General features: G+C 47.3%; 1 protein-coding gene across 29 annotated transcripts in view; it reads right to left on the bottom strand.

The window, feature by feature from the left end:
- Positions 1-25,327, bottom strand: part of NRXN3 (neurexin 3) — a 970,936-nt gene that overhangs the window by 360,830 nt on the left and 584,779 nt on the right. For 2 of the 29 annotated variants that reach the window (XM_068683073.1, XM_068683072.1), the window contains exon 1: positions 2,068-3,106. The exons of 22 other annotated variants lie outside the window; for them this stretch is intronic. In XM_068683073.1, coding sequence (XP_068539174.1) covers positions 2,068-2,311 — 244 coding nt within the window. In that variant the 5' untranslated portion in view covers positions 2,312-3,106. Of the gene's footprint in view, positions 1-2,067; positions 3,107-25,327 lie in introns of those variants that run through there. 5 more of the 29 variants (XM_068683069.1, XM_068683070.1, XM_068683071.1 and 2 more) reach the window with 5 other exon arrangements.

Here is a 25,327-nt window from a genome sequence, read left to right on the forward strand (position 1 = left end):
CCCGCAGACTATCACCTGCATTTTATGTCAAGGCTAACCACTATCACATTTTGCAACATCCTTCTCTCCTTTCCTCACAAGTGACCTATGAGCCAGACTTCACTATCCCCCTTCCATCACAGGAGCACTCAGTTAGCTAAAAAGGCAAGCCTGCACAGGGGCAGAATAAGAAGAACCGGTGTCAGAAAGGAGGGAGAGGACAGGTTGGAAGGAGAGAAGAAGGGAGGGGAGAGCCCTGGGACGGTAGGTTGAAATGCCGCATGACATGGCTGCAGTAGGTGCTAGGAGGATGCGCTGGCAGAGCTGCGTAGGGGTTACAAGGACACTGAAACCAGCAGTGTCACGGGTAAGCCCTCAGATGAGCAGCAGAGCAGCATGAGGAGGTCAAATGGCACAGCAAGGGATGGCCATCCAGTTAAGTCTATAGGAACGTGGGCAGGGTTGTAGGAGCTCAGTACCACAGGTCTGAGACGAGGCACAGTGGCGAGGGAACGGGCTCAGGAAGAAAGCCAGGAGGCAGATGCTGCGGGTCACAAGCTAGCACCAGCAGAGCAGGGCTGCGATAGCAGGAGGTGCTTTGGCAGGGCTGCTGGAGGGTGCGGGAAGAGGGTGTCAGGGAGCACTGCAGGGCAGGTTGCAGGTGCTCAGGCGGTGTGGGAGGGGGCAGCCCGGGGTGCTGCAGAACAGCACCGTGCCGCAGAGACGAGGGCTTGGGACTGAAGCGGTGCTGGGCGAAGCAGGTCGAGCCAGAGGTGCGCAGCCACTTCTGCAGACAGACGTGGCGGCATCCCGTCAGCCTCACAATTTCCCACTTCCACTCCAAAGTTCACCTCCACCCCAAGGAGCAAGCAGAGCACATTCAGGCCCCACATGGGAAGGGAACCGGTGCCATGCCAGGCAGCGAGACCATCTGTTAAGTACCACCCATGTGAAACTCAGTTTTCGGTTATTAATCATCGACAGCAGGAGCCCTGGTGGCTGCAGCAGTGCTCAAGGACTGTGAGACAGTCCCGGTTGTGCTGAAGTGAGGAACCAGCCTGTCCCTGCCCCAGAGGAGCTCCAGCTGGAGTAGCCCCGGGAAAAGCAGGCTGGGAGGGAGGAGAAGCACAGCGCTGGGTGTGACAGCACACTTCAGTCACCTTTCCAGTCTGTCGCTCCCGCTGCCTTTGCCGTGCAAAGCGGCTGAGCAGGGCTGCTGCAGGATCCTCGCTCTGGCTGGACCTGCCCCTGACCTGCAGCCCTGCTGGGGAAGGCACAGGCCCGGCCTGCCTGCCTCTCCCGGCTATTGCGGCCGAAGGCAAGGGGCACAGGACAGGGGGACAGGGGAAGGGGGAAGTGAGGGGGAGCCCCCAGGTCGGCTGGGCCCAGGTGATCTCCTCTCAGGGCAGGCAGGCTCGGCAGAAGTGGGCAGGGGCACTGCTGGTCCCGCTGCCGGGTGCTGCTCAGCGTTTCAGAGGCTGGCGGGTCTCCCTTCCTCGGCATTCCTCACACCCCAATTCCCCTTGCTGCCGGGGCTGAAACCCACTCCCCCTATCTCCCACCGCCGGCTTTCAGGGGAAGCCACCGGCAGGCACCCAGCGGGGAGCCGGGGTAAGGAGAGTGGCGGGTCCCTCCGTGCGCCCCGAGTGGGAAGGATGCGAGCGGGCAGGGCAGGGCAGGGCAGGGCAGGGCAGGGCAAAGCTGGGCAGAGCCGGGCAAGGCAGGGTAAGAGCATCACGGTGGGCGCCTTCCCCAGATCCCCAGCAAGGCCCCGCGGCCACCGCGATTACGGCCGGGACCCCCCGGCCCCCTCCGCCCGCCGCTGCCGCCAGCCCAAGGGGACCCGACCCGGCCCCGGCGCCCACCCTCCCGGCCGGCTGGGAGCACCCAGCGGGGGCGGCTGGCCCTGGAAGCGGCCCGACCTCGGCACCCGGCTCGGCTCAGGGGGCCGGGGAGGGTCGATGGGCTGGGGGACCCTTGCCCCATCCCTCGGAGCCGTGGGCATCGTGCGCGGGGCGCTCCCGGCTCCCCCGCCGCCGCTCCGGCTGCTCCGCGGAAAGGTTAGAAAGAAACAAGAGGGGCACCCACCGTGTCCTCCTCGCAGGGAGACGGGGGAGCGGTAGATTGAGATAGGCACAGAGTGGTGCTTGCTGCCGTGGAAGTGATGCTCATACTGAGCCTGGGATACGGACGAGGAAGAGGAGGCAGAAGAAGCCACGTTAGAGGAACTCCACACAGAGCTGACGATACATCCCCAAAAGAGGGAGCACATCCACAGGGTCCAGGCGGGGCGGCGTCCCGGGCAGGTGCTGGGGTCTGTTCTCAGGTGCATGGTCAAGGCACGGGGCACCTACAGGCGGGCGGTCTGGATTCCAGCCGGGGAGAGAGGCCAAGGTTCATGATGCCAGGGGACCCATGCTAGCGGAGAGGACAGCCGCTTCCGAGGCTGCGGGGCGGGCGGGCGTGTGTGCAGGAGGCAAAGAGACGGCGTGTGGCTGGGCGAGAGAGCGTGTGCGGGGAGGGAAGGGGAGGGAGGGGGGAGGCTGGGAACCGCACACGCACCACGAGAAGGATGCGCCGCTTCCCGGGGCTGCAGCTACAGCGGCAGGAGCCCCGCGGCCGTTCCCAGCCTGCCGGGGAGCGGCGGGGACCCGCACATGGCAGCGGGGGCTCCGCTCCCCCGGCTCCGTCCTCCGGGACTCCGGGCTGCTCGGGGACTTGGCCCGGCCCGCACCGAGCTCGGAGGGGCTACTGAGCGCGGAAAAAAAAGAAGAAGAAGAAGAAAAAGCCAGAGACCCCAGGTAAATGTTGGATTTTTTTTTTTATCCCGGTTCCAGGGGGGTTCTGGTGCTTCTCCACTACACGCGTTGCGATGCAGAACTGCCGGGCGCACACACACGCGGCTCGGGCTCGTTATCCTCCGTCCTCCGGGTGCGGGCGGCCGAGGGCTGATGCCGGTTAACCCTGTGCAGCCGGGGGGGCAGCGCCAGCTCTTCGGGCCGGGAGCGGGGCCGGGGCTGTGCGAGCCGAGCCGAGCCGGGGGCGGGCAGCCGGCGGCCGGCGCGCCAAGTGCGGCCAACTCGGCGGCGCAGGTGAAGCGCAGCCGGGGAAGCGGCTCGGCCAATGGGCGAGCCGTATGCAAATGTCCCGGCCACGGCGAGCCAATGGGGGCGGCGGCTGCTCTCCGCAGAGGGACTGGCTGGCTCCGGGGGGAGGCGGCGCCGGGCGGGGATGGGCACGGCCGAGGAGCGGCGCCGCCCCCCGCAGCCGCCCCCGGCCCGGCCCGGCCCGGCCCCGGGGCCTGGCGCTGCCCGGGGGCTGCTCACGGGGCCCCGCAGCACCGGGCTGAACCCCCCCTGCACCTCCTGCAGGTCAGGGCACACAGCCTCAGAGCAGGAGGGAACGGAGCGGGCAGGGGGGCTCTCCGTTCTCCCTGGCACGTCCCGTTGGGGGACACACTGTGCGTGTTGTGGCGGACACTCGTTCAGCCCACCCGGGACCGCCCGGAGTTTTGCTGAGGAGCGGAGGCGCTGCCCTGCGTGCGGCAGGATGCGCAGGAGCACCGTGGCTTTGTCATGAAGCGTCCCCGTGCTCCTGACTTCACCATGAAACTCTAACTGGGGATAGGAGGGGGGCACAACCTGGCACAACACGCTGCTGACCCATCAGGACTGCCCATCCTTGGGCTCCCCACTCCCATTTACCACTGACAGCCCACATCCCCGCCTTACTTGGGAGTTACCGAGCTCCCAAGCAAGTCACTGCTCCTTCCCTCAGCTCTCCGCTCACCCATCCCTACACCGAGGTACTGCCCTCACCCGCTCTGCCACCAGCTCCTCCCCACGTACCGGGCACCAGTGCAGGAGCAGGGGGTGCACAAAGGAGACCAGCACCACTTCCAGCTGCCCTGGCCTAAGCCAGGAAACACCCGCTAGTCCCTGTACAGGACAAACAGGGAGCTGCTGGGTGTTGTCCCTGTGCTGGGGAGCCCTCCCGGCCGAGCTCTGCCTACCAGCCTTCCCTTGCTACAAACCACCGGGTAAACTGCCTCAGGCAAAAAGGAGGAAGGCCAAGAGAGCCAATCTGTACAACATAAAAAAAATAATATTAATAAAAAAAATAAAAAGGAAAAACTGTGAAGCTGGCTATAAATACATCACAGGGTTCTGGTGACACCATAAAGTACTGGAACTTCACTCTGCCTTGCTTTATGAGGTGCTGGTGGATGTATTTACTGCCCTGTAATTCACAAGTGACTCATTTATTTAGCAGCACCACTGCAGGAACAGGGCAGACTTCAACTTGATTTCCCCTCTTGGGTGGCACGGGGAAGTTTAGAGGCAGAAGTACAGTTTGAACAACATTATTCCCAATGGATTTACTTCAAAAAAGGCATTGTTATTTTCCTATTAGGTTCATCTGGGTAAAGATACAATCTAAGTGTGCTGGTGTCTTCAGACCTGAGATGGGTGCCTTCAAGGATAACCTTGCTCCCTACAGATATGAGAAAAGTAGTTTTATTTCTTATATATGTTTCTTTTACTGCAAGAGCAGGGGGCCAACATGTTCTGAGAAATGAGAAATAATAAACCAAATGTTTCTGGGTTTTTAAAATCCCAGAAAGAGACCAAGACAGCATCAAGCTCTGGAAAACTGTGTAGTCTACCTTACTCATGTTAGCAAGTCTAACTCTATATATCATTATTTCATATTAAATCTTTGTTGTTAACGAAACTATTGGAGTGTCCAGAGAAGAGCTACAAAGATAGCGAAAGGCCTAGAGGGGAAGACGTATGAGGAATGGCTGAGATCACTGGGCCTGTTCAGCCTGGAAAAGAGGAGGCTGAGGGGAGACCTCATCGCGACCTACAGCTTCCTCATGAGGGGGAGTGCAGAGGCAGTTGCCAATCTTTTCTCTTTAGTAGCAAGCGATAAGACCTGTGGGAATGGGGTCAAGCTGTGACAGGGGAGGTTCAGGCTGGATATCAGGAAAAGGTTTTTCACTGAGAGGGTTGTCGTGCACTGGAGCAGGCTACCCAATGACGTAGTCACAGCACCACACCTGTCAGAATTTAAGAAGCTCTTGGACTGTGCACTTAGTTCATATGGTCTGAGTTTCTGGGTGCACCTGTGTGGAGCCAGAAGTTGGACTCAGTGATCCTTATGGGCCCCTTCCAATTCAGGATATTCTATATTCTATTTTGCTGTATTCATAACTGAAAAAGCAGTCAGCTCTACTCTAAAAACACAGATTTCTAAAACCAGATCCAAAGGGGAATGTCCATTAGCTTTTAGCAATACAGGGTGACAGCCGCAGAGATGACAGTGCTGGCCCCACCCAGCAGAGGCTAACGCATTAGCCCGTGCAACGCTACGTGATAAGGTCAAGAGAGTAAAGTCAGCAAGGACAGGTTTTGACCCAAAAGCTTTTCCCTGACTCAAACTATTTCTCTAAAGGTTCAAAATAGTTTCATTCTTTGCTTCTTCTTTTTTTTTTCTTTTTTTTTTTTTTTTTTCCCCAAGAACAAGGAGGAGGGTGAAAGACGGTTCTGCTTACAATCCTAAAATAGTGGCTTAAATAAAATAAAATAAACCAGAGGAGATTGCCTGCTGTATAGAGCTTAGGACCGGCATACAAGAAACCTTTGTCTTTAGTGAGCTACTTCAAATACTGCTGAGGACAGCAGTGACCGGGATGCTGGTAGCTCCTCAGCAGCACTGGCAGAACAAACTGCTCTGAGAGCAGTCCCCAGCACCCCACTGCCCATGTCAGAGCCGCCTCTCTGGCAGTAAGAGCCAACAGCACCAAGGAATTATCAGCGTTTGCTCATCCAGAGGGAGAGGGGAGAGGTGTGCCAGAATGGGGCTGAAGACCACAGACACAGCTGCTGCTGTGCAGTACCTTTTCTGTGCATCCCCAACCAGCTGCAGTCCCCCTAGCTCTAATTTCTGTTCTCTATCTCTGAAAAAAGAGCAATCTGTTCTCAGGGCTTCTGTGCTTTCGTTCAGCATTCAGTTAAGTTACCTACCAAATCCGAGACATAAGCCTCGGTGTTACCAGTGACACAAGCAGGTCTAATTCTCTTTCCAGCTCAACCCCAAGGGATTGTGGTTTGCCCCCAGCAACTAATACAGAAACTCTGGAGCCTACATTTGCTCTCATTTATGTCAGGGTGAGTAAATTCAACAGAGACAGTGGACTGACATCAGTGAAGGGCAATCAGATGCTTGATACTCATTTGTGAGAGGAGAAATGCAAGCTGATTACAAGCAGTTAGCTTGGGCTAGCAGTAGGTTAGCCCAAAGCAAGAGTAACCACAGGGAGCTCTGACAGAAGATGAGGGGCACAAATTCAGTTCTGCCGACCATCCAGTTTAAGGGTCAGAAATCTTGCAAAGTTCAGCCTTTTCTGATATTTCACACCTACAGTCTTAGGTTAATGGAAACAAGCAAGAACAAGTGTGGGAGCAATAAATGCACCAATATATCACATTTTGGTAATCATTAATCAATTGTGATAGAGAAAGAAGCAATGTCAGAATTTGCTAACGCAAACTGACAATAACATGATAGAATTGGCCCTGTTCATTAGATTAATGTACAAAAGACAGTCCAGTGTACTCAGCGCTATGTAAACTTACAGAAGCAGAGTCCCTTTCCCAGAGAGTTTACAGACTTGCTTGGAAAGGCACGAGCCAACATATGTCAGGCCAGCTTAATGAGCAAACAGTTCTTTTTTGGCTTAAATCTGCTAGTCTGTGAACCTAAGAGAATGAAAAGGTTCAGATATTGGCAGTCGTGACTTTACAAAGGAGTGACTAGTGCAACTGCCTTGAGCGTGTTAATCTCCTTTCTGTCTTCTCTGAGTATGCCTCAGAGACACCTCAGCTGTCTACACGGCCCCACCAAGCCTCCCTTCTCCTAAAGCTGCCTCAAAATGATGACAAGATCCTGCTCACTCTCAGTACACGCTGGGTTCAGTGAGAACTCTCAAATCTCATCAGGCCAAGAAACAGAAGCTACTTTTACCTCTTGTACCATTTAAAGCAATGTGCCTTTTTATCAAAGGTTTTACAAGCTGAGAAAGACTATAGAACATAGAAGAATGGCCAAGTTTGAAGAAATCAGGGTTGCCCACTGCTCAACCTTAGATAGCTATTCAATCATCAGTGTAAAAAAAAGAGCCTGATGGATTTCATTTCCTGAACTTTCTGTCACAGAGTTCACATCTGCGTACCACTACTACCTATGTTTCGCTGAAGATACCAGAATAAAACGGCAGTGACCTGTAGCACACACTGAGAACTGCATTGTCTATCGTTCGTAACAGCCCCTCTGACAGGCAGGCAACTCTGCAATTAGCCAGGTTTTATGCTGAGCCAAATTAATCTCTAGCATAACTCCTAGCAACTGATACTATGGATGCAAGTAGTTATTGTGTCTGTGGAAACAAAAATATATGTGTACCTTGCTCTGCCCATGCCTGGAATCAGCATTGGCAAGTTTCAGGTGAAGGCTACCAGCCTGTTCCCAGCTGAGGTGTGAGCCCTGCCTTGGATAACACGCTGCTGCAATCAATCCCTTGCCACCAGTGAGCCTCACGGCAGCGAAAGGTTAGACACATAGCAGAGCATAGGGGAGGAAGTGTGACCTACCGTTGTCTTGGCACTATCTATTCCACAGATCTAGATTTAGGTGTCCAAGGTCTGCCAGCCCAGCACCTTACATGCTAGTGCTAAATATTAACGCTGCAGAATTAACATTTATGTCATGAATTTTTTAGGGTGGAAGAAAAGTGCAGGGAAATTATTTCTGAAGAGCTCTGAAATCTAAAACTCAAATGGTACCTGAAAGGCTGAATTAGAAAGAGACAGGGAATAGACGGAGTTAAAATAGCTGCTGTGATAGATAAGGAACTGTTTTAATTTTTACCCATGAGAGCAGGAGGGAGACTTTTCCTTTTACACTCAAAGAAATCTTGTCTGATGCAGAAAGCAAAAGCTGGGAAAAAAAACTGTTGCTTTTGCTCCTTTAAAGTGGCTTCTGTGCTAATGAAAGGCAAGCTCTCTAATAGACACTGCACAGGCTCCCCCCTCTGCTTCTCTTCTCCCTTCCACCTATCATCTTCCCTGGCTTTTGCCTGTAATCACCTGTTCATCTCACAGCAATAACTGCCAGGTGACTGGTGTTTGCGGTAGTCTCCCGAATGCCAAAAAAAAAAAAAAAAAAAAAAAAAAAAAAAGAATTAAAAGAAAAGCAAAGAGAGATGTAGGGGGAAAATCTTTCAATGACACAAGTGTCTCACCGCCAGCCAGACAAAGAGTGAAGCGTCTCCTGCGGCCAAGCCTGCTCGTGTGGGAGCTGCTGATAGGTGTAATTTCCTAAGATGTATACCTTGTCAGTGTGCAGAAGATGAAGAGAAAAAGAAGGTCAGAGCAGCCAAAGCTAAAAAATTGGAAGGACAAAAGGAGACACTGTGGGGAATGATTCTTCTGCTTTTAACCCTGAAAGAGCCCATGCTGCACAGTCTGTGGCAAACCGACCTCCTGACTAGGGCACAGCAATCAGTCAGCCCGTTAGATGAACACCTCCTCACCCGGAGGAAGCAGAAATTTCTACCTACCGTGCCTGCACCACACCACCTGCGTGGTGGTACACCACAACCCGAGCGTGGCACGCAGGATGTAGTCCAGCTGTTCTCAACCACGACAGAAAAGAAATTTTCTCTCCAAGTAACCAGGCTGGTAATAGACAAGGCAGGCAGGAAGCCTCAAGTCCACCTAGTCCATCTCTCTGCTCCAATGTGGAATAAATTTAACCTGTGACATTCCTGGTGATGTCTAACTTGCAGTGATGAAGAATCAATGTCTCTGGAAATTCTATAAACACCAGTGCTCAGCTTTCTTTATCACCAGCTTTTTTTTTTTTTTTTTATTTCTCAGAAAGCTGTTTTAGTTAAAGAAGTGGCTTTGACATCTATACATCAAAATGTTTTAATCAAACTATAATTAACACCAGCATTCCTTACGCCCAGAAGAAACTTCATAATAATATTATAACATTATATATTGCAATACTTCTATAGTATATATAAGCATTTCACTGAGAATGTGAGCAACGTGACCACCAAAGGGGAAAACAATATATTCATGTGTTCATAGGAGGCATCCAAGTAACAGAAAGTTGCAACGTGAAGGACAAGAGAAGCATACGGGATGTGAACAGGCAGGACATCCTGGTGAAGGCACAAAAAGAATGGCGGGTTGGGAGGGAGTGGAAAACAAGAGAAACACCACTCTTAGCAGTTGAGGATCCCACTTCTGAGAGGGTGAAAGTAACATTAAAACATTGGGCATGAAAAGAGAAGCTAGCAAAGAAGACAAACCACCACCACTTCCAGCCTCTCTCATCCTTCTCTTCACCTTCTGCAACTAGGACCATCCGGGGCAACAGCTCTCAGTTGCAGGGAATTGGCTCTACGGGACTGTGCAGTCACAGGTACCTGGGGCATAAGCATTAGAGTCTAACAGTTCTGTACATGAAGGAATAATTTATGGTAGTGGTTGATAATTAACCATTAGCATGAAGTATGCTGTTAATGAATGAGTTTAGCAAAGTTTTGTTTTAAAGCTTATACCTGTCCCTATTTATCAGTCTTCTAAGGTTTCCCATCCTGGCAAACTGTACTGCCCTTACGCACGCACACACAGTGTCACACTCACTTGCTTTTAATTGCAATATTACTTCTGTTATTTCTCTCACAGAAGAAAGATTATTTCCTTTCTCTTTACAGGTACCCTTTATATAGTTGAGGACTTCTGCTGTCTGTCTTCACTAGACAAAGGAATTTGTTTTACTCCTCCTTAGAGAACCAGGGTTGTTAGACTGTGATCGTTATTGCTAGTTTCTTAAAGACTTTTCCTAAATATCTCAATTTTTCTTGAAGTGCAGTGCCACGGACTGGGTGCAGTCCTCCAAATGAAGTCTCATTAGCACTGCATACAGAAGAACATTACCTCTATCATCTCACTGATGATAGCCCTGTTTACATTACTTGTATGATTTTTGTTCCTCTTGCATAGAAGAAGGACCCATATTCACACCCTGCCACCTACTTCTATTTTTATATTCTGTAACATGGAAAATACGGCTGAGCCCTCATACTAGGCCTTTTCCACTGAGATTTTTAATAGGTTTGGCATCTCAGAAAATGCAGCTTAGGTCACCGTAGCACTGCGCTGGGATGGGTGACAGTACAGTATCAGCCACCTGTTCCCCGCTGGTGCATTTAATGCTGCTGAGGACAAGGCCCGGCAGCAAGCCGGTGCCTCAAGGCATGCAACACACCCACACAGGCAAATCAAAGAGGTGGGAGCAAAATACAGTGCAGGTCCACTTGTGGCAACTGATGGGAGGATTTACTGGGACACCGGGTCTCCAGCAGAGAAGCTGAACAAAAGCACAATAGTGAGAATTAACGTAAGGAGTACAAACTGCTTTAAAAACACCTCTCTCCGTGTGAAGCACCTCACCCTCCTACCATTCCCCAGGGTCTCCAGCTCCACTCCACCCCCACAAGCTCCTCCAGCACTGCAGGTCTCCTGAGACACCAGCAGTTTCCTTGTCTTGTCAAATCCCCCATCCTGCCCGTGATTCAACGCGTGTGCTCTAGTCACAGGGATGCAAGAAGCCCGCTTTCTCAAACTGAACGCTTCCCTTCACCTGGCACCCTCGTCTCTGAGCAACATGAGGAGGAATTAGTGGTGGGGGGAGCAGGAGGAGGCACTCAGCAGCAATAAATCCCGACCCGAGCTGCAAAGGCTAGCAGCAGAGCAAGTGCAGGCATCAGGAATACACAGGCTTTAACCACCAAGCAACCGTGAAAATCGGGAAGAGGGAACAAAGAAGGGGGAAGGAGCAGCACACTCCCTGGTTGATAAGCTGTATACAACAGATAAGCATGCACTGCTCCAACACAGGTGTGCTATTTACTGGACTGGACAGACAGACATCTCCAGATACTCACTGTAACGTGTCAAGGGAAAAGCTACTGACAGGAATGCAGGGATTATGTTTAAACTAGTTGGATGCATACGTACACACGTGCATGCACACATTATTTCTGCCCCTCTCTCTCCTCTGTAGCCTCTTATCTCTTCCTCAGACTGCCAACCAGGGATAACTACAGAAGATCCCAGAAAAGGGCCAAAAATAAATAAATCCCTGTGGTGGAAGAGTCATGCTTATTTCCATTCCTTATGAACTTCTGGTTGGTCACAGAAAAGCCACCCACACCCTGGACAAATCCATCCCTTAAATCATCCCTTAAGGTTATGTCTGCCTAGTTCTAACTAGATGCCACATTTCATCACATGTTTGCTTGTTCTCTTTTTATCAGTCACCAAAAATGAGCATTCAGGAAGGCAACACGCAGCCTGTCACTGACTCCTTCAGGGTACTGGCAGAAGTGTGGTGGCTATCCTGAGGATGAAAGAAAACTGAGTGGTCTTCGGGATGACTAACTCTGAATCATGTTGTCGCTGTCTTCATCTCTGCTTTCTCATCTCCTCCTGCACAGAAATCAGCACATAGCTATTCTGTGACAGCCCAAGCTACCAAAAAAAAACCTACAAGAGACAGTCAGCAGTGTGTGATGAACAAAATAAACAGATATACAGGTGCTTGGTATAACACTTTTTTTTGCACTGACACTGAGATGCTTCTTGCCCACTACCAGCCCCTACACTACATGTAATCCTCAGAAACTTAGCGGTAGGCAGATAAAAAGAGGACATCTGATATTCCTGGCTACCCAAAAAGTTGTTCTACAGACATCAGAACTACAGAAATAACTGAGTAGGAAACTTGGCATCGTGTGCCCCCTTTATCAGACCCCCCCATACTCCCTGTAATAACCTCACCATACCACGCTCAGTTCCCCCCTCCTTCTCCCTCCCTCCTCTGACACGCTCAGATTTTTGTCATATTTCCTTATTTCCCCTTCCGCTTTCTCCTTGCTTCATGTCGTGTCCTGGCAGAGGAAGAGGCAGCCTGTGCTGTGCAGGTTCAGAGCCGTAAGCCTGCCAGCTGGTAGACCAGCCCTCAGCCTCAGCGGGGACGAGGAACAAATGCTGTAGGAATTCAGCGTCTCTGGGGCTTCTGCCCTTCTGTCAAACGTGGTGGTTGTTCGCCAGGCGACCAAAGAGGCAACGACCTTAGGGTGACTTCAGAAGTGTCATTTCCTTAGAAAACCAGACTAAAATAACACCGTGCTTCTGCTCGAGTACAGTATGGCCTCAAGTAGTGCGACTACTTAAGTTATAGTGTGTCAGCTTCTCACTACAGGCTATATTGAAAGAAACCTTTCTGTAAAGAGAGTACCAGAGCCAAACAATATACTATGAAAGACAGATAATTCAATGTCTTAGAGCTCTACTACATATATATGGTAATGAAGCACATTTTTGTTAAAGGACAACAGCAATAGCAGCAGCAGAAGGAAACCTTCAAAGGTGAGTAATTCTGTGCCACTTTGATCAAGCATTACTCTCCACTGGAAATAGAAGATTTCATCTAGTGCTGGCAACAAGACCTAGCCTGGCTAGGACACAAATGCAGGGAGACTGCCGCTCCTTCCCCCCACACAAACACTGCTGTGGTATCAGAGCCAGCCACTGAGCTGAAATTGCATGGGGAAAGAGAAATAAATTATCTAATGCAGTCTGAGGCAGCAGGAGAGTATTTCACAAATGTAAACTTCAAAACTAGTGTGACAGTGCATCTCCAACTTCGGTTGAGGAAATGGGCCCAAAGAAAGTGCCAGAAGTCTTGCTGCTGTAGGATTAAAGTAGGATTAAAAAAATAACTGTATGCAACAATCTTGCGCTGGTGGGTATGAGATGGGATTCAAGACAATTTTTGTGTTTGCAATATCACCGATCCCACAACCAATGTACCTCTCCATTGTTTCATCCTTAACGTTATTTATTTACTGATGATCAGTAGTAATAAGATGAAAACAGATTCTGTTTTTCAACAGCACATACAAATCAGCTAGGAAGGGAAAGAAACGCAGGGGCCATTATTTAGAGCAGTGGGAGCCAGAGATCCCCATCCTATTATCAGTTACATTTGATATTTGATTTTCAAAACAGAAACTAACAATTTTGAAAGGAGGCGTGCTTTTCATTGCCAAGAATCTTCGAAAAATCCAGCTTTCCTTTCTTACCTCTGACTCAAGTGAGGAATGTGTATTGTACACAGGGTAAGCAAAAAAGACAACTCCACTCCATTAAGAAAATTGAGATTTTGATAGTTATTTTCATTTGATGTCAAGCTAACTCAAAACTAATACCTTTCAAGGAAAATCATGAACAGTGAGAATGGCCAAAGCTAACCCCAGGGGACCCCCAGTGTTAGAGCCGACATATGGCATACAGGCACACAATCTGGATCCTCTCTCATTCGGGCATTTCCGAGTTCCCTGCTTTTCCAACAAAGCCCATAACCACCAGCTGAGTCACTCTTTCTAGTTTAAGCTCACCAACTGAACTCATTCCACATTGTTAGAGAACATTAAACTATATCTGAATCTGAAACTACATCTGAACTATACGTGGAGGAAGAAGAGATTGACTTGATAGGTCTGAAACAAGGGCGTTCACTGGGAACACATGCAGTGCAGGACCAGATCCCCTTCCTGGCAGGATTCAGCATTACAGCCCAGATCTGTGCACCTGAGGGAACTCCCCAATCCATCCTTGGACTTGTGGGTTCTACGAGACTCCTCGCTCCATTCCAGAAATACTGATGGGCTTAGAGAACTTCTTAGCATTTTTTTTTCTTTGGTCTAAAGAAATATGTTCCTGAAAAGCTTCTACTTCCAACAGAGAAAGGTCTAATTGTTTTGTTTTACTTTTTCACAGCAAGCTGTATTACAACAAATGGCTCTCATTATACGGCTTTCTTAGATTGTTAGTTACAGGCTGAAAATGATACACACCCAGATGTTGATACAGAGCCTAACCTGGCTTACATTACATCTGTCATGGTGAAAAAAAGCTTGAAGGGTTAAAATCAGACGAGACAAAGTACTAAGACTACTCCAGGCAAAATCCCACACCATCCATGAGACAGCTGGCATTTAGCAAGTATTTTTACCTCCAGCCATCTCCACTTTTCTCCCTCTCCGTCTCCCATTTTTGTAATTGCCCTTCCCATCCTGCACACGAACACACACAGGCTCACCCACTCACTCCCATTTCTCTTCTCGCCAAGAAGAGCATCCTGCGTGGGACTCAGTCATTTGTTGTCCACAGAACTTCTGGTGTGTGTCTCTCTAAATAGCTGACATCTGGAGGAGCTAGATGCTACTTATACCCTCCTTAGCACGATCAGATGCTGCTAAGGAATGTGAACAGAATGTCTCATTTTTAAAATATCTTACATTACCTTCTCTACTCCTTCCTAACAGAGATTTTGAACTATCCAGGTGATTGGGCTTTCAAAGCCATTGTTCTCGTGGATATAAATAGACCAAAATAAAAGCATACACCAGTAACAACCCATTGTTCCTGCTTTTCAGGACTCGCTTCTGCAACATATTCACTTGTTTCCAGGAAGAATATATCTCTAGAAACCTGCAGTAACAACAGGAGTACAACCCAGGTAGTCAAGGTGGAATTCAAGTCCTTTAATTATTAGATCCCCTCATTCCTCTTCATTATTCAACACACCCCTCGTATTTGTAGTGACTAAAGCAGGAGGTTCACAGACCACAGCATTTTTGTATTACACGAACGTGTTTCAAACAATGATTGTTACTGCCTCACAAAGAAATCAGGAGTCCCCAGTAACATGTAACTCCTGTAATTAAAGACTGAAAGGAATGTAGAAAGGGGAAGATGTAACATTTACTTGCAGCATGCCTCAACTTTGAATGCTTGATTTTGCAACAAAAAACAAAATCACTGAGAACAGGGCTGCCGGTGGCTTTTTTAATGTTCTCTCATTCTTATCTATCTATTTAAGTGCATGTATAATCTTTATTTCAGTGGAGTGTGCCTTCATTTAAAAAATACAGATTGGACATATATGCCTGAAGTCACCCGGGCAAAAGAAATCCAAACAGCCAGCAAAGTGATGGGTAGCACAGATGCACCTAAATTGATTAAATTGCTGTTGCTAGAACATGCACACTGCAATCTCTTTCCCTTTTGGTTTATCCAAGGTACCCTGTCATTCTTCTCCAATCCTTCCAAAGTGCTCTTGTTAGCGTGTTGAGAGAATTAAGTTAAGTTGACTCACCAATATTAATAGGTCTAATTCAATAGTGGCACGTTCATAGAATGCCACCTGCCTTCTCTTTAAGCAAAAACTGCTGAAACACAGCCAATACTTTGCCCAGCTGTTTCAAAAGCTAAAATTAGACACACCTGTCTTAACAGTTGTTTCGGCAGCTGGACACTGGGATGTGGATCAAAAAGATTTACTCACAGCTTTCTCTCCTCAGAGCCAACAGTGTGACTTCAGTGCCTCATCTTGCGCTGAGAGAAATTTGTGTTGCAGTGAATAGTGTGCATGAATCAAAAGAGGTCAGGATGTTCTCCTTCACCGCTGCTGTACCTTGCTAGAGTGCAAGAAAAATTGCTTATTCAGTGGACTAGGTGATCAAGGTATACTCGTCTCGATCTAGAAGTATATGGGGAGAAGATCTTGAACCACACATAAACCAATGCAGTGATAAGCCTGTAGGTATCATAAAACTACAGGCTTGTGAGGTCTGTACGCTTCCATTCACTCCAATGAGTTGTTAAGCCTGACAACTAAATCCAACAAGTCAAATCCTGCCAACTTTTCCGTTATTGGTCCTGGAGTAATCCAGATAACATGTAAAAATCCCACTTCCACAGCACCTACAGCTCAATGTTCGCACCAGCTGTCTCCAGGCTCAGTGTGCACCTTCACTGCAGAGATCTACCCCATGTTAGAAATGGTGAACACTGAGATGTTGTAAAAGAATTAATTGTAAAGGTAAAGACAAAATAAATGAAATCTTTGTGAGATTAGCTGGAGTTTCTATATCTGACCATGTTGCTGGAGAATCCCAAAACCTTGTCCTAAAGGAAGACCCCTTTTCCTAACATTGCTGTATTTCACAATCAAATTGTTTGTCCTTTTCCTAGAAGCAAATCACTTTATACAGAGCTATCCAGAGCCACTTGCTCCCAAGCCAGTGGCAACCACTCTGGTGTGACTGTGGGACCAAGTAGTAAATGGGATTGGTGAGATAATCTGTGTTAGGAACAAGTGTGCAAAACCAGGAGCTCCATGAATTTATGTTGTAACTGAGAAAAAGATACATGAGACAATCCTAAATTATAGCTCTCCCAGAAGTCTTAGAGAACTCCTATAATCAGAAGCCATAAATCTGTAGATATGAATGCACTGAGTGCACAAATTAACATGCACAATGTAAACACCTCCCAGAGTATGTGCTCATAACACACTCCCCTGGGATGTGCACCTGTGTGTTTTCACAGCAAAGACACAAGTACATTCATCCACATAAATGCAGATAGGTGCACACACATCTACAGAGATACCTGCACTGTACAAAAATGCACGTGAGCATACGACTGTGCCCACACAGCTCTAGAGCTACGGGAGCAGACGCCTCAGAAAAGACTCCACACCAGCCACTTCTCATCCAACACAACTCAGGTTTTCCCTTTCAAGCAGAAAGAGGCGGGGGGAGAGAGAGAGCACTTAGCTGTCAAACCCAGTTATAAATGCTTGTCAGGAGCATTTCTGATGGGATCTAAAGATCCTTAGAGAAGTGGGGCCATCGTGGTCAAACGGCACGAGTTGAACTCAAGAGCAGCGAAGACGGAGCGAGACAGTGACACAAAGACTTTTCCCCTCTGTCTTTCTGGGAAATAATGAACAAATCCTTCAGAGTGATTACTCTGTTACACCTGCTGGCCCCGCTCTCAAGTCTGTATTAGATGGAAGATGCTCCTATCTTCCTTTAGATTAAATGCACCTAGTAAAAAGCGATCAGAGATTGGCACGATAATTATCTTTCCTCATTAGAAAGAAAGCCCTGGTCCTGGCTGAATATGACTCTGCTGTCAAGGCCCTTTGTGGGCTGTAATAGTACTCAGCCAACATCAACGGGCACAACGCTTCATGTGAACAAAACAAAGCAACATATCAAGTAATCTTGTCTTTTTATTTGCTTTTTCTCTTCTAAGCCTGCTGAGTGAGGTGGGAAGGTGCCAAATTCCTTTTTAACTTGTATAAATGCATCTAAATGTCACAGAAGAGCCTTGTTAAGTGAAAAGCTTTCCAAATGTTTTTCTCTCCCATATCTAAAATGGATTGCTCTTTTTTTTTTTTTTTTTTTTTTCCCCTTTTAATTTAAAAATTGCCCTCTTTCTCAGACCACTGCCCTTGACCATTCCCGGGGCCAGCTGACTGCAGTGACCCACAGCACAGCTCATGGCATTCACCCGCAGCATCGTGCAGGATACAACTCTGCCCAGGGAAGCAGGAGGATGGGAAAACACACAGGGAAAGATGAGGCAGAAAATGTCTCCAGATAGGGCATGAGCAGACCTAAAGGGTCTTTCTCCCACAGAAAACTACTCCCTCTGTATTTTTTTTAATGCATTTGAGCCATATATTGCTTTATTATTATTATTAATTTTTAATTATTTTTACTTTTAGCATGAGCTTGAAGGCATTGACTAATCCCCTGGAGCTGTGACCCCAGAGCCTGCAGCACCTCCACAGACAAGGCAGTGCCGAGGCCTTTGCGAAACACCAGCCCTGCCGCAGACAGTGCAGCTGGGAAAACTTCACTTAAAAAGGGCGGAGTGGGAACAGCTCGGGCCTCCACGTTGGTGCTCATCCAGACATGGCTCTGGTAGCTGTGACGTGCTGAGAAAAACGGGTGGTGTAGTAAATTGTTATGAGAACTGCGCGATAACAGACGAGGGCAGGCAGCGCTGACTATTCTACAAACCAGAGAATTAGGGAGAGCTGCAGAGCCTGGCCGTGCTCGGTGGCTGCTCTGAATCACCTCCTTCCCTCTTAGTGCAACCAACCATGGTTCCTTCATCATCCCAAAGGTCACTCCTAGCTGCTTGCTCCAGCTCATTCCTCAGTGTTCTCAGATTTTGAAAAAATGGCTCTGGACAATATATTATATTTCTGATCTTACCAAAAACATGTCAGGAGGGGCATCCCATTTTGTTCTGTAGATAACTCTAGGGCTCAGAGAAATTATTGTACCCTATGTTCAAGATGTTCGTGAACGCATCCTATGTTCAACAAAACATGTTGCAAAATGGCATCACTGCACAGCAGCAGAAGCAGAACTGCATTAACGCATTTCCATATCCTGCACCACTGTCAAGTGAGACGTGCGGTCCCAAGTCAGACAAAACTTGTTCTTCAAGTCATTTTGTAAGCTTTGAAAACTTGAAAATTGAGAAGGGGAACCTCAGGATCACTGCAAAGCAGCCCTCTGCAAGAGGGTTTGCATGAGTCCACTGCAGCCTGGGCCACCCCTGGGTCTGCTCAGCCAGCCAGCTCAAGAGCGGCTTTCTACTCTGGAAAAACTAAGTCTCACAAAGGTCGTTTTCCTTGTTCACCACCTGCCACAGTTGGCCCACTCCCAAGCAGAAATGGGGGCCAACCCACTGCAGGCTGCAATCCAGGAGCCCAGGCTGCTAGATCTACCAGCCTCTAAGGTCCCAAACTGGGAATTGGCCCCCCAGTGCAAAAAGGGACGTACATAATAGCATTTGTTTCACTTGCCTTTTCCTTTTGGCTTTGAGGAAGGGTAGAGGGAAACTGGGGGTATTTTCATGCTTCTATCTGTAATAGCTAGAAAATTTATATTCAGAAGAATTAAATGAACAGATACACTGACACACCATGTGCCTGCAGGAGCTCAGATTTTAAGATACACATCAGACACCAGTGGCCTCAAAATTAAATTATGCACTAGCAATAAAAAGACATCTCACATTTAAGACCCAACTAGAATCCTTGATCAGTGAGCACTTCAAAATCTCTTTTTTGTGGAGGCACATCCAGGTGTTTGCTAGGCAGATGCAACAGAATGCTACTTCACTGGAGCAGTGTTTAAATGCTTTGATCATTTAAATATGCATTTATTTGCCTTTGGAGTGAGGGAATAAAAAGCTAAAATTGAGTTGTTTTGGTTCCCCACTGCTAGTTACTAGCCTTCTTGTCTAGTTAAAACTTAGCTAGGCAACAGCACTCTCCCCTGCATGGTGCCTTAGCTTTCCCAGAACTCGTCTTCCCCTTGAGAATCTGAGATATTTCCTCTGTCTCCCCTCTCTGTGACCACCTGTCTTCCCTTTTGTTTTTTTTCCGTCCTGTCTCCCTGTTCATGGGCTAGAGTAGGACAAGGAGCAAGGCTAGCACGTGCACAACCCCACCTCTTTACCTTGTGGCATGCAGCGTTTCTCACTTCCAGGGACTATTCCCTTCTCACTATTGCCAGCTGGCACCTTATTTGCATGAGTAAGAGCTATGCAGCCACATTACCCCTCCTGTTCTGCAATACTACAGCCTGCTGATGAGCCTGAGTAGTTTTAAATAGGGTTATGCTTTCTCTCGTGCCCTCTTGCAAGCTTGGTGCTCTGCCAGGCGGCTGCAGAACGGATGCACTGAATGCTGAATATTCCCCGCGTAGCAGGCCGGCAGCAGCTCCGAGGTGGAGGCACATCCAAGCTCCTGCAGCTAACGCCTGGCAAAAAGAATGAGCCTTCCCGCTGCCTTGAAAATGATGGATGCACACAGAGGCTTTTCACAGCCTACAGCCGTCTGATCCCCCACACTGTCCCCTGGAGCCCTGCACACAATACAAATTGCCACACAAAGAAACGTGCTCAATAGCACTGACCTTACTGGTACCTAGAACAAGAGGCAACGTAAAAGGCGACAGAACTCCACTGCACAGGATCAGCCTTTGCTTGTAGGGTGTGTTTAGACGTAGAGTCTACATATTCATGTATTAGATTCACTGCTGGCACATTCAAGGGGACAGCAGGAGATAACCTGTCTTGTTCCTTTTGGACAGGATTAAAAGCTTTCACGTTGGTTTAGGGCTTCTTGAGAAATGCAACTGTTTCTCCCACGGATCTCAAAAGACAGTATGTTCTTGTCTCGCTAGAAACGGTGAGAGCAGTCCTTTTGGTACTCCTGCTCTAAAAGGAATGCTGTAAAATTACACATATTTTCTCACCTTCTAGGAATTAACCAGATCAAAAATGTTTGACATTCTGATGAGAGAGAAGTGGCTTTTTGTTGTTGTTTTTGTTTTTTCCTCCTAACTGTCAAGTCTGAGACCTGAAAGCACAGCTGAGGTCACACCCAGCAGGAAAAGCTGCTTTACAAAGACTACAGAGTTCAACCTCAACAGCACCCGTGCAAAAGGAGCTGTAGGAACCCCTGGTCAGCGTGATCCCAGCAGACCGCACACATTTCACTTCTATGGTGTCCTCAAGCAAGGGGTGGGCATATACAGTGTCATGTGCTAAGTACAGCCTGTGGCTTGCTAGAGCTGAGGCGGCATGCTGCTAGCAAAGGTTAAGGAGCAGAACAGCTTCTTTGTACCAGTTGTGCAAACCAGGCTGGCAAGCCTCTGCTTTTTGTGGGGAAACTGCCTGACAAGATCATACAGTACCACAGACATCTTTTTTCTGTATGCTCGCTAATTTGGCCCATTAACAAATTTCATTACAGTCACCTTGGTGATATTCAGCCCAGCTTTCAAGTTTTGCAAATCATTCATCAATTAAAGAAAAAATAGAATTTGCATGTCAGATTCATACAAAACACCAAAATATGCAGTGGTAGCAGGAAGAGACCCCCGAATACCCCGCTCCAGAGCTAGCACCTTCTGCACAGCAGCAGGCGTGCTCAGGGCAGGTCTGAGTCTATTTGGTGCAGCAGCAGAACGCTCAGTTTTATTCTACAACGTATGTGCAATCCTGACAATATATATATATATAAAAAAAAAAAAAAAAAAAAGCAAGCTTCCAAAATAACATAGGTCATCAAACTTTTCCAAAGGAATTTAGTGCCACAGAGTACACAGAGAGCAATGCTAATCATCTCTGATTAATGGGAAGTAGGGCTGAAGCCCTGGGGGCAGAACAGGCTCTGAGAGGGGAGCAGGCTCTGCCCAGACCCCTGCCACTAGCCCAGATTCTCCTTGCCCAGCTGAGCCCACCAGTAGCAAGCACTATTATTTTTAACATAAATAGAGGTTGATCTGCAGGCACAAATTCCTGCATAACTCCAGCATAAAAGCAGTTCCCGGTTTTGGTGCGTGTATGTTTTGATACAGCCTGTAATTACGTGAGCACACAGTACTCGTTCTGCCATGACCTTTCCTTCACACAGCGCGCAGGAAGAATAACGCCTGTTGAACACGGAGTTATTTGATACCATGGTTTATCTTCATTGTTCAATTTGTGGCCCCTTCTCCCGCACACAAGTCTAATCCGGCTCTGAAGAGTAATTTATTTCCACGTGTGCTTTTCTGCGGTGCCACTCAGCGGAGCAGTGGACTGTTTTGCAAAAACTAATTACTTTGGACAGCACCTTCCTGAGGTGATAGGCTCACTTTACAAACGTAGAACTCAGGAACAGAGGAGTTAAGTCAAAATGCCCACTAGGATTGAATGTGCGATTTCAGATGGCAAATTCCGGTTACACAGAAAGCTTAGCACCTTATGGCACCTCGCACAGTGGAAGCACGCTTAGTGCTGACCTGACTGCTGCTTTCAGGCACAATAGTGTTCCCATCCAAGCTGTAGGATCTCCAGTCAAGGACCAGAACACAATGAACACATAATTAAGGGATGGCTTGGGAAAAAGTCCTGTTTTTTGTAACATATCCAGCATCATACCATGCCCATGGGGGAAAATGAGGGGCAGACAGAACAAGATGCCCCTTACTGCTTTTTTACTCAAAAGACCTCCCTCCCCGGTGAGAATCCCCCGCCCCATCCACTACACATGCTGCTTCAGCACAACTGAAGCAGGCATCCTACGCACAAGGCAGGCCTTTTTAGAGCAAATCTCCAGTTAATGCCAGAAGCTCATCCTTGCTGTGCACAGCATGGGGAGAAAGTCATAGGGGGGAAATAACAATTAAAGAAGTTCGCAACGATCACATCATAAAGCCTGTACCAAAGGAGCACGAGTGCGGTTCACCAACACTGATTTTAAACTGTTTGATGTTCAGTTCTCCCTGTTCCTTTCAGATTTGTTAAATATGGAACAGTTGTGAGTTCCAAAATATATATTTATGTACTAATAGATATATTCATAAATACATGCATACAAATGCATATGTGTACACACAAAACCACACAGCCTTCTGAAACTTACTTAAACTTCCAGTGAGTTCCTTTTGATTTAAAGAGATGCTACCACATCCACCAGCATTTCTGTTTTACATTTTTTATTGAACAAATCTAGAACTGAAAACTAGATTTCCTTCAAATTCCCCTACCTGCATGATGCAAGGAAATGAAAATGCCTGTCAGCAAAAGTAATGTGTTTAATACCATGCCAGCCCTAAACATCAGTAGAGATTTCTGTGTATTGCAGATAATTCTATCACCAAGCCATATTGCTCTGTGATGTGCTTTTATCTTTGCTGTAGGATAATATCAATATTTCAAGCATGAGCAAAAGAATGTTTTATGAGATTGATGTGGGAAAATACAGTGACAAGTACATAAAAAAGGGCAGAGAAAAATGCCAGGTAGTCATCATAAATGCCTTCCATTCCCACCGGAATTTGTCTAGTTTATCCAATTCTAATCAACAGGTTGAGGTCCACTGGGGTCCCAGTGACTTTGATTACATTTTCAGTGCTGAAGAAGAACAGCAAATGAAAGAGAGCACTGATAACAGTGGGGAGGCTGTCACCTACATCATAGGAGCCTGCACTACCTTTACAGGCCAGAAAGACATATTTCATTAAGCTTTTAAATTAAAATAAGTGAATTATAAAGGAAGAAAATAGAATGGGAAAGAATTGTATTAAGCCATTTGTCGTATTGCGTATATGCGCCCCGTAAGGGCAGGATCTCACAGGCTGCTGAGATACACATATGCTCACAGGAACGACCTCTGCAAATCCACAGTGATGCCCCAAGCAGGCAGCTATGTGGGCACCCAAACAAGAAGTTCTCCCTGTTTGGCTCTGGTTGGGTGAATTATTCACCTTGTCTACCTCTGCAAAGGACACAGCTCTTCTGAGGAAAACCTCTGTGTTACAGATGCTATTACACCGACAAATAAGGTGTTTTTCCCCAGTACAGCTATCTCTGCCCCACACTAGCAGAAGATATAAGCTTGTTGACATAAGCAGTGACTATAACTCTTCTGGCAAATTCTCTAACACAGACAATTTGTTATATTGTCTTTTTTTCTCTGGGGCTTGCAATTCCTCCCTGTTTGACAACAGAACTGATGACTATTACTTAACCCCTTTCCAGATTAACACTGCAGCTGTTCAGCCAGACTGATGTTTTATGGCATGCAGTATGGTGTTAGGTACCTCAATACTTGGGTGCTCAACTAGCAAACCCTTGCAGAAAGCTGAGCTTCAGGAGAAGAGTGATCAACATGTTCTGCAGTGAGCTTTTAAACCCCGTTTCCAATCATGAAAATCAAGGTAACCAAACCTGCTAGTCACTTCTGTAAATCTTGACTTGTTTTGATTGGAAGCAAAAGCTAATCTTGCAGCCCAACGTTTCCTAAAGTGCCCTCCAACTCTGCTGTCCCCTTATCTCCCCGACTCAACGTGCTGTCCCTGGGGACATTCTGATAGTTTTAGTCCATCTGGAACACGGCTCGTTTCAAAGCCAATTTAAATGAAATGCCTAAAAATCTCTTAGAAAATAACTCTCATAATAAGCACTGTACCTTTTATGATGTTACATTATTACCAAACAGTAAATTCATTTGTTTCCCCAAATCCCTTACCGACATCTTTTAAATACATAAATAAAAACAGGGAATTTCAGTAGATATTATTTCACAATGTGTGGATCTGAGACATTTTAATAAGAAATGCACCTCCAGGCTAAAAGGTATGAATCGTACACCAAAGGGAATGCTTTAATACACTGTTTAATGCTATCATCAAAACTGATGATAGGATGATGGCTTTTATACATTTTAACATTTCTTTAGAGCTAGGAAAAATGAGTGAGAACCAGATTTGCATATTTGCTAAGTGTCAGAAGTGACACTGCAGCAGACAGATGGCATGCAGCTCCTACAATGCTCCCTCTCACTGACCACAACATACTACCTGAACAGGGAGATCCAGGAATTTCCTCTAATGGCCCTCTGGAGATGACTCCTGCATCTCCTGGGTGCCCCACTAGGTCATGCACAATGACCCTCATATACCACTCCCTATCCAACCACATACAACATGTATTTTCAGAAGCTTTGCCCCATAGTCAAGGTAGACCTGTTACCAGCACTTGAAACAGGAGCTAGATGGACAGGATACTCCATCAACCAGGGATAAACCTGGAGCTGGTGGGAGCCCCACATACCCTTTGCTGGGCAGCAGGAGATGCTGGGCACATAGCACATGCTTGTTTACGGTATTCCTATGCACTCGGGTTGACCAGGTCACTTCTTAGTATTTGAGAAACTTGCTTTTTAGGAGTGCTTTTAGACTTGTGAAATGCCATGTAAAAATAAAGTTGGCCTTTCAGTGTTCTGTAGCAGGTCTGCTACCCAGTTTAGACCAACTGTGCAGGTCCTAGCAAAAAGTATTAGTCTGCACATAAATGTTTTATCTTGCTTTCTTATTCTTCCAATGAACAGGAAGTCCCTAGGGACCCGTTAACAGTGAATAATACAAACTATTTGCAGCTGTCAACAGAAAAAGGTTTTTACACCTAACAATAACGTATTAGAGCACTTCACAATGTGCATTTGTTCTTAGTTCTACACCCTTTAAGACGGACGCTAGCACTTTTACACATTCACTGGAGGTAAATGGGGAACATACAAAGACATCCTGTGCTTGTTTTCTGGAGAAGGGGACCTTGCTTATTCCACAGCAAACCATTATCTTTCTGAGAACCAAATAATCACTTTCAGACAATCAGGCAACATCTTCTGAGTTAGCGCTCAGATATATCAAGTATATAGGACAACTGCCTAATTTACTTTTTGTTGGATTCCTGTCAAAGCAGCAGTTCCCCTTCTCCTCCTGGTCAACACCCATGGTTTCACTTCCATGGCAGTGGAAATATTTCCA

This window comes from Anas acuta, chromosome 5 (genome assembly GCF_963932015.1).
Source record: "Anas acuta chromosome 5, bAnaAcu1.1, whole genome shotgun sequence".
Classification (NCBI taxonomy): Eukaryota; Metazoa; Chordata; class Aves; order Anseriformes; family Anatidae; genus Anas; species Anas acuta.